General features: G+C 43.0%; 1 protein-coding gene across 1 annotated transcript in view; it reads right to left on the minus strand.

The window, feature by feature from the left end:
• ASXL3 (ASXL transcriptional regulator 3) overlaps nt 1–12853 on the minus strand; it is a 136031-nt gene extending 123178 nt beyond the window's left edge. Inside the window, exon 1 of the mRNA XM_076329772.1 lies at nt 12779–12853. Coding sequence (XP_076185887.1) covers nt 12779–12832 — 54 coding nt within the window. The 5' untranslated portion in view covers nt 12833–12853. The remainder of the gene's footprint in view (nt 1–12778) is intronic.
• Nucleotides 12854–14309: the final 1456 nt, after the last annotated feature.

Consider the following 14309-nt stretch of genomic DNA (forward strand, 5'->3'; position numbering starts at 1 on the left):
ATGGAACTTATCTAAAAAACAAACAGAATGCAACATAATCAAAACATAATATTTAATTTCCAAGACAAGAGGAGGAGGAAGACAGAAGGAAAGGAGAGAAGACAGAATTTTTTTCATCTTGGTGTTTCATTGTGATCCTTATACTCGCAAAGTTTGAGAATAATCCGAACTTTAAAGATGAAGGTTTGGAGACTTCAGCTGGTTATCTAATTAAGTGAAATGGTAGCAAAATAAATAAACAAACAAATGAAATGCAATTTTATCCTAGAATTCAGAAGGGGTTTTTTTTCCTCATTTCTTTCATTGTCAGTCATAGAATTTTTTTTCCCCTCCCTTCAGTATATTTGCTATTCTACTTTTCATTGGTACAAGAACATCTCCATCTCTTCTACACCGCTTCCCAATGCAGCACTACCATTTTTCTCCCCGGGATTACATCAGTATCACCCAAGCACACACTCTTTTCACCACACGACATGCCAACAGACGTAAACCCAGTTTCATTCTCTTCTACTAATCCCAGAAAAATGTATGCAAGTACTAAAAGTAGTAAGCTTCATAACTATTATTATGTATGTATGTAGCACTTAAAACCTCATTTTTTTTCATAACATCAATCCTCAGAATGCTTTTCCCAGATCCTTTCCCTCCCCCTCCACACCCATATTTTTCTATAAAATTAACCCCAACATTTAACAATTTAACATTGTTTAAATTTGTGTTAAATTTAACATTTAACAACACTTTAACTAACACATGAAGCTTTTTGCCATAACAGCTGTAAGAATGCTAACAGCAAACAGGTGCAGTGATTTTTTAATTTTTTTTTTTTAAACCTCTCATTCTCTTTGCAGCTCTTTCAGAAGCATTTCCCAACCACCATGCATATATACCAACCTCAGTTATCTAGGCAGCTACTTTTGCAGATCTGGCTCAGAATGAAGACAGGAGCATTATTTTACTTTATTTAACATTACTTTAAATAGCTTGAAACATTCTCCTACAGCTCAGACACTAATATAATGAGTTAGTGCATGAAAATTACAGTATGAAACCGAGTCTGTCCTCATTAAGGATAGTTAAAATTGACTACACAGACAGAGATTTTCTTTTTTTGTTGTTTTTTAATTTAATGGAAGTGTTAAAGATTTCGAGAATTACAGTAGGATGAGAATGTTTTGATAATGTGTCAGTCTATATCCAAGCAAAGTAGGTAACCCTACAAGTTAATGGAGACAGAAGTGTTCTCTTTTGCAACATAACAATTATTTCATTAGACATTAATCTACAAAAAATTTTAACAGGTCCCTGAAGGGAAAAAAAAAAAAAATCCCATTTAGGCCAAACTAATTTGACAGATTAAGATAGCTTAGATTTTTTTTTTCACTGGTTGGTTGTTTTTTTCTAAACAAAGACAGTAAGACAATGCTTTTCTGATCTAACTTCCAAAATCCATACAAAATGTTCTTGATCAACTGCTTTGACTCTATTACTCCAAAATTTTTTTATAGTTTCCCATCTTCTATTGAAGTTTTCAATCCCTAGTTCACAGACCAGTTGAAAGACTACCTTTTTGGAGTGCATGAAACACAATAGCTCAAATGATTGCACAGACATTGACTTTATCCTCAAGGCCTTTCACTCTGCCCACTCCTCTTATTGCACATCTCTTGCACTGTATCCGGCACCCTTCAGTCAGTCAAGCATCTGTTCACTTCTCCCACATTTATGATCTCTTTCATGGGAAAACTCCCCAGACAGCCCTATATGAGTTCTGCAGTCTCCTCCTCAAATGCCACTGCTGCTGTGGGCCTGGAGGCTAAATTAACAACCCACAATGGTTACAGTGAACATCAAACATTTACTGTGAAGGGCTGATCATAGCACAGGTACTGAGAAGTGCAACAATCATCAGCAATGCATGTATACAGCATGCAGTAACTTGCACAGCCAGACTGATAAAAATCTCTAAATTTACCTTGTGAAGCCACATCCCTCTAGTTCTTAAGTGCTTCTACAACTCTAAAAAAGAGCATGTTTTAACATCACAACCACTTAGTGGGGCTCACTGTCATTGGAACACTATCACAAAGAGCAGGAAAGATCCTTCTTCATAAGATAAATGCAGTGTCCAAGCTAACTTAAAGCAGTAATTCCATTTTCTTTCAGTATCTGCTCTTTGGGGGCCGATCCCATGCTCTAGAAACCACAGTATTCACTAACAGACTTTTACTAAGGACAAGGAGCATCAGACCAAGACAAAGACATAGGGTTGGTTATCATTGACAAGTTCCACTCAGATGGGTAGCTCTCATTCCAAAAGCGATAGGGGAAATTGGCAGTGAATCAGCTGATCCCTGAACACTGACTGGAGGAACAGCATTTTAGCATGAAGCATTTGATTTGCAAGATGAAACAACCACAGAACTGGACCAACCCAAGAGCTGGGAGCAGTGTCTGTATCTTGCTATTGCTGACTGTCTACCCAAAGGATACTGGGGCTCATTATGGGCAGACCAAATGTCCCAGGCACATAGACTTGTTTCTATGATTCTCCCAGTCAGTCTCACAGGGCAAAAAGCACTTCAGCTATTGCCCAGGAGGCCACTGTTGCCCTGTGATCTATATTCAAAGTCTCCAGCTGCACAGATGTACTGGGCAGGGTGAAGTAAATCATCACAAGAATCTCCACCATTATTTTAAAAGATTAGTAGTGTTATAAAAGACAGCTCATGTGCTGTACTACCACTTCCCCTTTCTTTTCTACGATCTGGCCTGACGGACCCAAGCACTTGCTGAACTGTCCAGCCGTTCTGCTGACATGCGCTTAACAGACAGGAGATGCTTAACAATGCAACACAACTTGACAGCACAGCATCCCAGGATCTGGACAAAAGGAAGACAAACAACCTGTTTGACAAGGATTGCCAATGTAGCAAAATTGGCTACGCAGATTTTTCTTATTCTTGGGGGGGGGAAAAAAAATCATTTCAAACCGAGAGACCTCAGTATAAGAACAATCCAGGCAAATGCTCGGTAGTCCCTGACATCTTCAGGAAGGTACACACTTGTGGAGCCATGGGTCATCTTGGAACCAGTAACAAAAAGGTATTAACATATCTTCAATAGTAACTTATTTGAAAATGCCTTTAGCAGTGATTTACTGAGCTTATTCCACAGCTAGACAGTAAGCCCCACTAAGTTATTCTACTTTTTTTTTCTTTTTAAAACAGAAGATGAGTGCTTGCAAGACATCTCAAAAACCTGCATTATGAATGAAACAAATTATGAAAAAGATTAGAATGCATTAAGCACTACTGCTCTAAGTACGAACCTCCTGCAGCATTGCTACATCAAACTGCTGAAAAAAATCCAGAGATTAAGCCCAAAAAAGCCTCAAAAAAGCAGAGAATGTGAATGAGCACCATTAAACAATTCAGAATTCTCAATCTGTACAAGAAAATTGATGTCTTCTGTCTAGTCACTGTCAGAAAAAAAGGAGGTAACAATGCATTTGAATTCCAAATCATGCCCATCAGACAACTTTTCATAATCGTTTTATTCTCCTAGTTCTCCCATTTTTTAAGTAGGATGTGAAATTCCACAAAAAAACCAGATTCTGGCAAAGGCCAGAGAAGTCCTAGCTGCTATGGGTAATGAAAGTTACCAAGAGATTTTATTGATTTCACAAAACTAAAACTAATTTGGGGCGTGTGACTTATTTTCAAGTCTAAACAGACAAGGTGACCTGGAGGCCCTTTCCAACTTCATCTTCTATGATTATCAGTTCTATGATTATTGAAGTAATGCTCTAATTAGATGCTTTTCCCGCTCTAAACACCGAATTCGAAAGAGGTTTTGTTGGTCTTACCTGTCTAGAATTTCTAAATGACAGAAATGCCAAATGAGATGAAAGAAGCTGGTGTGATCAGAGTGTGTCATAATTTTGAGATAGCTGCCAGAATCTTGGTCCAGAAGAATGACAGCAGGCTATGGCAAATAAGGGTCTATTTTCTCCCATTACACTTGCTAGGAAATATTGGCAGGTAGGCATGGTAACATGCTTCTCTGATACAGCAATGCCAATAGATATCCCAGCAGCCAGTGGATAACTGGGAATTTTGAGGCTTAAAAAGAATTAACATTTATCCAAAAATAGACATCAATAGATGGATTGAAACATCTGGATGTGGAATGTGTTCAGTTAAAACTGATGGAACTGAAAGAAAAAGAATCTAAACAAAAAGTTATCACTTAATGAAGGATGAAGTTAGGTACTTTGGTAATACAATGATAGTGGTAGAGCCTCATCTTATATAAGGAAGGTTCAACTCGCAAAGGCAAGAACAAATCATATGGGACATGAAGATTGACTGTGATTTACTAGACCCTGTAGCCATTTCACAAAGCATCTCACCAACTATAGTGAACCACTACACACGGTTAGGCAGGTTCTCTAGGCTGCTAAGAGTCAGCTGAAATGGAGTAAAACTTTGACCTTCAAATGTTTGATGTATACTTTGGTTAAGGCTCTTTTCCCTCTCTAGACATCAAGTTATACAGGAAGCTAACCAGGATAAAGCAATATAAACCCTGACTAGAATGACTGCTTCACTAAATTCCTGATCCTGTCTATACTTAACCAAGATCACAACAAGAAAGAGAGAAAATAGCTTCAACATTAAGTTCTCCAAACCAAATCATCTACTAGCTCAAGATGCTTGTCTGTCAAGGAACACTTCTGAAGTTGTAGGCGTTTAGAAAATGTTGTTATCTGTAAGTCAGACTCTACAGGATGCAACTGTCACCCACAGGATAATGATCTCTAGAGTTGAGCCTCTACAAGCAGTGAGGAGATTCTCATCATCACAGGCTCGGCTAGACCAATCTATGTATCTAGGAGCACAAGTTTTAAAACAGAGTATGTAATGTCTGCCTTCTAAACAAAGTACTTTCTGATGCTCCAAAATCATGAACAATAATCTAGGACATGACCTGGAATGTCTTTGACAGAGAACTATAGCCCAATCCTCTTAACAAGTCTGTGAATGCCCCTGATGATTCCAGAGCAAGACTGAACTGTGGTTGCCGATCCTGGCAAATGCTGTCAGACAGAAACTAAACTCAATGCTACCCTACAAAACAAGTCTCCTCAGACACCTGAGATGCAGGATGCCACATCAGACTCAGAACCTGCAATGTAACAGCTGGATCCCATATGTTAAAAACCTCACCTAAAAGGTCCTCCGATATTGAGGAAAGCTACATGGCAGGGTCCACACAGACTTTGTCCTGCTGAGCTCAAGCCATTAAAGAGAGCTGAACCCTTAACATTCAAAGGATGAAAACATCAGATCCCCCCTGGTTTCCTGCTCCAATGTCAGAAACACCAGAGCTTGCTTAGACCAAAGTGAATGGTGCTGCTCTAGATCCCTCCAACGCTAAGTGCAGTCCCCAACCCCAACCAGTGCACTGATACCAAAGAGGCTCTAGGAAGAAGGCATGCACTGCCAGATGGTTTATTAACTGTCTCCTGATACTCATGATGTCTGTGCTAAATTACTATAGTCATAAGTGGATATATTTAGGTAGTGGTCTGCTTAAGGTATGCTATTCAGAAAGACGTAGGTCATCCCTTCAAAGCAAGATTAACTGCTTTGGTAAGAAGGCACCTCTCTACCCTTTTTACATTCCCAGCAGGTACATCTCCTCCCAAGAAAGTGACTCCAGCAATAGGAAACTATCTAGCAGGACTTCGCAAAGACAGAGCAGCCTCAGAGGGCCAGTACATCAACAAATTGGGTTTCTTTGGGGAGGGTGACTGTCATTCAAAGTTGATAAGAGATTAAATGGGCCACCTATGGCCAATCTGTTGTCCTTGAGCAGCATGGGGATTTGCTACCTGAACTAACAGGATGAGCAATGGGCTGAACCAGGATATGTATCTTAGAGCTGGCACTATTACAGGTTGTTCTGCCTTTGCGTTGGAAGTTGACTGTTCCAGAGTGAAGGCTAAGATATTTGATTCCTTCAGTCTGCAAGTTCCTCAAAAGGAGGATTTGGTCAGTTTCAACTGGAACCCATGGAATCATAATGAAATAATTTCCACTAATCACATCTTCTCCCAGGTCTTGATAGCAGAAGAGGAGGCCACTATTTAGTTATTGCTGTTTACAGGGAATGCCAAGATTATCACCATCGTACCCAGGAAAAGGGAAAACATTTTGAAGCTTATAATATTTAAGAAAAAACCACAATTACTCCAAAGCCAAGAGGTCAAGTTTAGCAAGTGACTCTCCAAGTGACTATAATCCGCTGGTCACATTATAAAGAACAAAGAAAGGCTCCAGCAGGAAGTACAGTGAGTTTGGCTTTTCACCTTCAGAACAGCCATGCTACCTGGTCCAGACTAGGATGCTGCAATGACACAGTCTGATCCAGGGAATTGGTGAACTGGGCTAGCAAACCCAAAGCAGTCTAGCTGTGAAGGGTGGGTAGGGCCTTGGGTGCGGTCAGTGGAAACTATTTCACTGTGATTCCACGGGTTCCACATGCAACTGACCAAGTCTTGTTTGTGAGAAACTTGTCAACTACTGGAAGAAGAAAAAACAAATCAGTTATTTCAACAGAAACATGCAGTATGACAGGAAAATATTGGTTCTTCTACAGAGAAAGGTAAGCCAGGAGCCACTAGAAGCATTCACTATAACAGCGAGCATTAAATCATACCTTAGGGCACAGAGAACGCCTTCACATTGTTGAGGAATGCTCATATGTAGGTTCCTGTAAGGGTTTTCTCTTATGTTACCCTGCTTTGATAGAAATAATATGACATTACTGAGAACAGGTCCCATTCCTGGGTTGGATTCCTGCCTTCCTAGAGGTCTGTGATGCCAAGGGTTAAAGGGTTGTCTCAAGATAAGAGTTAGAATCTTGTTCCTCTCAATGTGCCCTAGAAGAATGCAAAAGGTGAGCTGAAATAGATTAAATGTATATTTTATTTGTAGATCACCTTTTAAAATAAAAAAATATTAACACACTAATTTCTGTATTATTTCATACTAACAAAATAAAATACTGACACTTAAAACACAACCACAGAAGGTGAAAAAAATAAGCTCAGGTTCAACCTTGTCTAACAAGTGCAAAAATTACTTTGAATAAAACAAATTGTCGGAAACCCTAGAGCAAACCAAAATAAAATATAGCTCTTCAAAGCAGCATTGATTGTGGATCAAAGGGAAAGACCATCAAAACTTCCCAAGCCACAATGTTTCTGCATGTCTGAAAAAGAATTAACTCAGAACAAATATGGAAATAATAGTAGGTCTCTGTTAAGCCAACAACAAAGCAATCCTTAATACCATAAAACAAAGTTATGTCAAATCTTCCATTTTTAAAGATACACGAAGCTCACACAATTCTTTAAAATGTTATTTATAGTAACAAAAGCGAAGACTTAAGATAAAAGTCAAAGGGATTATCATCAGTGGTCTAGCTACACAGAAGTTACTCTTCTGATTTTTTTGTTTCATTTGTGGTCTTCAAATATGAAGACGTAATGCAAAATACTTCCATACTGCTATACGATCTGTTTCAACTACACTATCTTAGCAGACCAGACGAAGCAACAATCAGCTTTTGGACAGCCAGCCACATTAAACAGTAACACGCAAGCTAACAATTCCAACGGGCTTTTGTTGCTTTTCATGGTTTTTTTCAGCATCGGTTTCCTTAATTAATTAGTATAATTCTCTTAAAGTTTACAGGAGCAAGAGAACAACTCTTAATTAAGAGCTGGATCCTGTCAGGAGACTAGTGCAAGAAATACAAGAATTAAGGTATGAATATTACTCACCCAACATGCACACATCACCTGAACCATGAGGACTCTCCATAGCACCGTAAAGCAGACAGTCTTCAGTAACACAAGAAAACCTTTCTTTCAGAATGAAATTTGGAGAAGAAAGAGCAAAAACACTGGAGAGGAGATCCAACACACGAATAACCCAACAAGCACTACCGTTCTCATTCTTGGGATTTTCTTCTGCTTTATTGTCAACTAGTGGTAGAGACTCAACTGAACTGTGTTTCAAAACACCACTTACAGGAAAGAGAAGAGGGCAATAATAAGGGCAATCCTTTTAAAATGTTATCATAAACTACCACCCTTCATAGGCAGATGTTCTATTCTTCATACATATGCTAAGCTCTGCATTCCTGAAGTCAGCAGCCTCCACTCATTTTGTTCAGGCCTCTTTCACTTTTCTATATCACAAATAACAAAGGATCATGTCTAGCAGTCAAATGATAAAAGTTGGATCACTGCTACCTACTTGAAACTGTTATGAGTTCTTGTGTGGCAGAGTATCCTTGGACATGTTTTGTTCTCAGTATTTTTCATTTCAATATTTTTTATACAGTATCTTATGGCATGAAATTATTAAGAGGCAGAATTCACTATTTCAGAACTTTCAGCAACTGCTTGAGAGTCCTTGTGAGTTTAAGAACAGCTGAAACTAAACGAATACAAGTTTTTTCAACTGAAAGGAATCATTACAAATCGCTTAAACTACTCAAGTGTTTAACCTTTCTATTCAATTTTTATGAGTTCCATGTATGACCAGAAAACAACAATACCGTTTCATTAAATTAGGATCAACTGAAAGACAGAGAAAAGACAGGATGTTTCTCCTCCTTCCTTTAAAGATTTTCTTTTGTTCTCGTTCCTTTAAGTGTTCTATCTTAGTCTATCAGACACAAAAAGCAGAAAACTGGTATGGAGATAATGCCCAGGTCGTACATAAGCATTGCTGTAGTCTGCTGCGAAGTACAAAGTGAGTTGACATATCGGGTCTACATCAAAGATATGCCCTTTGGCAGGTTGTAAAGACAGGTTGCAATTTTGTCCATAAAAATGCGTGTTCTACAAAATGGGTTCTGTAACATGAACTGTTAGTGGTATGCCACCATTCCACTGATCCTGCACATGCGTTCATTTCTCAGGAATGCTTGTAAGCTGGGCTATGCCTTGCCCTAAGATAAGCAGACTTCCATGAGGAAAAAAGCAGTGTGTCGCAGACAGAAAGATTCAACTCTCTGCAGGAGACTTCTTCCACAAAATGCAAGTTCCAATACAGGACATGCCAGTGACTCCTGTTTTACTGCCTGTATCATATACACGGTATTTACAAGAGCTGAATATAATGGGACTCCTTTCCTGCTTACGTTTTAAAAATTAAGGGAACAGCTTGAAAAAACACTGCATTGCAGGAACTTAAGTTTTCAAAGACCCTTTAATCAAATACAAAAAACAGTAAATGCAACACTGTCAGTTTGGAGCCTCACCACTTAGACTTACACATTACAATGTATTTTAAGACTGTCATGTAATATATTTTTCTAAAGTACTTCTGCTTCTTTCATTGTGAATGTGGGAAATGGAGAGCTGTGTAATGATTTCAGGCTCGAGTCCAGTTTTTGTACTCCTTTTTGTCCATAACTATTACATGGTGCATTATGAGTTTCAATATAGATTGAATATAGAGACATGACCATATCCATTTCTCTCATAATTACTGTGAGAGAAATAGTAATAGAGAGTGAATGAGGCAAAAGTGTAGCCACAGAAGGAAGATGATTTTATGACTATGAAACAGAATTACAACAGAGATGCTGTTGGCACCATAACTGCCTCTCCCACAGATTTCCTGCACAGCTTTGAGTAAGGTACTTAATCTTTCCATGCCTCAACTCTGCATGGGTAAAGCAGAGGTCAAAATACTTAACTTCATAGGCATGTTATAAGTATAGAAACATTTGCGTTTGGGAAGCTACTGGGTGTTGCTAATAATAGCTATGTACGTACGATTGAAACATAAAAGAAAAATATATTTTAGCACTGTTTGAAAGGTGTATAGAAAATTAAGTATGGCACCTCACATCAAACAAAGAAAATAAAACAAAAAATCAGCAGCTCTAGTGAGCGAACTTAAAGTACTTGGGAAATGAGCATGCAAGTACATCATTTAAAGTCGAGATTGTAATATATGGACTTGCACAACAGGGTGAAAAAGCAATTCCAGCAATGTTACCTCTGTCATTTCATACTTTTTAGCACCTCACTTTGAAAGCCCAATATTGTTGTAATGTAAGGGCTTTTGTAGAAAATTTAACACATAAGTATCCATACATTTGCTGTATGTATTAATTCAACCTCTTGTTCCTAAAAATAAGTCAGCAGCATACAATTTTACAACATATTGATCTAAGTAACTCATGAGTCATTTTTTGTGAGTAGGTATCAATCACTCCATTGTTTACTTGTCCTTGGAAAGAAATTGATTTAATCAAACCCTGCAGTAATACATTATTGATGTATCCCAAGAAAACTAAGTCATAATGAACCATCAGGGTCCTAACATAAAACACTGTAAGGAGTGGCAATTTTGGCTTCAGTCTTTCATTGTGATTTGCAAACATATGTCACTATACAAGTAAAGTAAAGTGCAAGACTGTAGTTGGTCTGAGCAGCACTATGGATCATTCACATAATAGGCTTGGGACAAGCTCGCCATAACTCAGCAACCCCAGGAGGCTAGACAAAACCACACTGTGGACCTTGTGTATCTCCACTGCTTATATACAGCAGTGTACCATTTTTACTTGATTTTAGCAAATCATGACCCTTCTGGGGGGAGCGTGAGGTGATAATGACATCATGAAAATAAGAGAGAGTCTTAGCTCTTCTCCTCAGCACTAGCTCAGCCTTTGTTCTCCAGAGGCTTTAAACTTTTCCATATACTGGACCACATGGGAACAGCAATTTTACTTGATACACAGTAAAATTCCTTTATGCACATTTGTCAGAAAAATACAGCTTATAGAGGCAACTGCAGCAGCAACTTGAAAGAGTAAAGTTAGAATAGCATTTGATGTATTGTATAGACTTTTGAATACATGTTGCCAGTTTATAGTATGGAGAAACAAGTAGTGTAGCAACACCCACTGCCAAAATTATTTTGGCAAAGGTGAGTGTTTCACTGCCGTTAAACTTTTGTTACAATCGTGAGAAATAAGAGAGGACAGTAGAAACACTGTATCAGAACATCTTCACTAAAGCCGCATTATTACAAAATGTTGTAGGATGTACAAGGAGCCGTATCAGAATTTAGCACTGACCAAGCGTATGAGCATACCTCGGTACAGCTTACAGAGACATCTATAGGTAGTGTCTGTCTAATACCTTATAATTATTTACGTAGGAGAGGCTGAACTTCCTATGTAGGAATTCATACAAGGTGAAAACATTTTTACAAGAAATGTGCTTCACAACTAAACAAATAATAGTAATAAGATATCAATACCCATTACCAAAAACAGATGCACCGTTAGCACAGACATGTTACTTAAGCAATTAAGTCTGTATCAGAGGTGGGGAAAAGATAAAGTTGGTGTAGATACAAAAAGCAATATAACCAGCAGCCTGTCTTTCTAGCTTTGTCATCTTTCTACACACCCAACTGAAGCTGAACCAGACCCAACTTTGCAGAAGACACACATACAAACATGTACAACCATACATGCTGTATTGTGCATAACTATTCATTGTAAAATTCCTAGAATGGAGAGAACCTGTACATACTCTGAAACTGAAAAACAACATAAACAATGTGCTCTATTACACATAGCAAACAATAATACAGAATCATGAACACAGATACAGTAGGGTAAGGGAGACAGTTTCTTAATGAAGTGGGAATGGACTAGGTTTCCAGAGCCACAGAGCATTTCCAGAAGTGGGTTTGATTGCCCTGGATATTTCCCTGCTCAGTGGGGGAGGCAGAGAGGGTGAAGGGAAATCCCAGGACAGAGTTCTCTCTAACGCCGTCACCCCAGTCCTCCTGTCTGCACTAAAGGGATGAAAAGGCAATTCCCAGACATTTCACTTTTCTCTGGAATCAAAAGGAGGGATTTTCTTGGGATATCTGATGCATGAACTTGCAGAGATAGAAACAATCCCTGGGTATTTACACACACACATGCAAGAGAAGAAAAGAATAGGCATTTCCTCACACATAGACCGAAGAAGGGATGTAGCTATTTCTCCTCTCCAGGCGGGGACGGGAGGAGAGCAGAGGGCTGCCTGTACCGCCAGCTCGGGCTCACCCACGCTCGGAGCGGGCTGCCCCGGCACCGCCGGGGGGAGGCACCCCCTCACCAACACCCACACCCACAGGCACGCCCGAGCTCCCCTCACGCTGGGGCACCCCGGCCTCTCCCTTCACACACTAAGTCGCACACGCACAAGCTCCCTGGCACGCTCCCTCCCGCAAACCCTCGCACACGCACTCGCACCCTCCCTCTCGCACACACGCTCGCACACACTCCCGCACGGGCACTCCCTCACACTCACAGACACTCCCTCTCACACACACACACTCCTTCACGCTCCCTCACACACACGCACTCTCGCCCCCTCGTTCTCCCTCTCTCAGAGAGTCCCTCACACACACGCTCCCTCATTCCCCCTCACACGCACTCTCTCACACACTCACACTCGTTCTCGCTCTCCCCCCCGTCCCTCACGCGCACACACACACACACACACACACACACGCACGCTCCCCCCAACGGCCCCAACCGCCGGCAACAAAGCGGCGGGCAGCGCGCCGGGCTGGCGGCGGCGGCGGGACGCGCGCGGCGCGCGCACACACACACACACACACGCGCGCGCGCGCGCACACTCACACACACACAATGCTGCCGCGGCACCTACCAGGCGGGCAGCCTCGGCCCAGGTGCGGTCCTTCTTCTTCCTCTTGTCTTTCATGTTTGCATCTCATTGAGGTGGTTCTGGGGGGGGGCAGGGGGAGGGCGGACCGGGGGGGCGGGGGGGCCCGGAGGGGTTCCGCACGGACAATGATACGGTGACACCGAGCTCTGGAGCCCCCGGGGCGGGAGGGGCGGGGGAGGAGGAGGAGGAGGAGAAGGAGGAGGAGGAGGAGGAGGAGGAGGGGAGAGGGGGCCGGGCCGGCTCGGCTCGGCTCCCCGCAGCGGCGGCGGCACAGCTGACAGCTTGAGGGATGCTCCGCTACGCTCACAACAATGCACTATGACGTCACGCGGGGGAATGGCGCCCGCACCAAACATCCCCGCGGCGGCCGCCCTCGCGAGGAGGCCGCCCGAGAGCGCTCCCGCCTCCAAGCCTCGCGAGAGCGGCCGCGGCGCCGCTCTCCCCCCGGGCTGGGGGCGGCGGGGAGGGGAGGGGAGGGGAGGGGAGGGGAGGGGAGGGGAGGGGAGGGCGGGGGGGGGGGAAGGTGGGTGGCCGGCCGGCGCGGTCGGACTACAACTCCCGTGGTGCAGCGCGGCAGGCGGGGCTTCTCCCCGGGGACGCGGCTCTGAGGGCGCTGCCGGGGCGGGGGGCGGTGGCCGGCGGCGGCGCGGGTCGGCGGCGGCGGTTGTTACTGTTGGCGCCGCGGTTGCGGCCCCTTCCCGCTCGTCGCCCGCAGGCCGCTGCTTCCCCCGTTTCACGCCGAAAGCGCGTTCGGTAAACGCAGCCGAAAATAGGGCCCGGCCCTCCCCCGGCGTGCGACCTCCTCGCTGGCGCTTACTTACGGCTGGGGCAGCCCGCGGCGTCGGCGGGGCCGCGCCGGGCCGGGCCGCGCCGGGCCGGGCCGGCGGCGGGCCAGCTGCGGTGAGAGGAGCGCCGCGGGGCGGCTGGCGCGTCTGTCGCCGCGGCGGTTCCCGCCCGTGCCCTCCTCGCTTCGCTTCGACCCGCGTGGCGAAATCTGACAAACCAAACCCCGGCCACAGAGGTGCCGGCTCGGCGGGATCCCGCGGTAGCGTTCTAACTCCTTTCCTTGTCGGAACAGGAAAGGACATCTTGTTCCAGTGTAAACAAAGGAGTTGATGTGCCGCGCTCGTAAAACTGCTGAGGGATGGTTTGTTTTATTGGATGCCCTAGGATTAAGATACCCGTGAAATGCGAAGCAGAGGACTTGGCCCACCTTCCTGAGTTGCAGGATACTGTGATGTGGGTTTTCTCCCCTGTTTCCTCACCTCCCCCAAATAGTAAAGTATATTTGGGATACTACTGAAATATATTTGGCAGTTGTTGTTCACACTGAAATGAGTTAGACATTATTCAGGCTTTTGTGTATCCATCTGTATACTGTCCCTGCTCCCGCCTTCGTCCCTCTCCCAGCAGCACCCCTGTTCGCCTTGCTGCCTTGCCTTTGGTAACATTAAACCTTATTTTCCCACAAATGGACACTTCGCTGGGGAAAAAAAAAACCACTCCCAGCTAC

The sequence above is a fragment of the Aptenodytes patagonicus genome, chromosome 2 (genome assembly GCF_965638725.1).
Source record: "Aptenodytes patagonicus chromosome 2, bAptPat1.pri.cur, whole genome shotgun sequence".
Taxonomy (NCBI): Eukaryota; Metazoa; Chordata; class Aves; order Sphenisciformes; family Spheniscidae; genus Aptenodytes; species Aptenodytes patagonicus.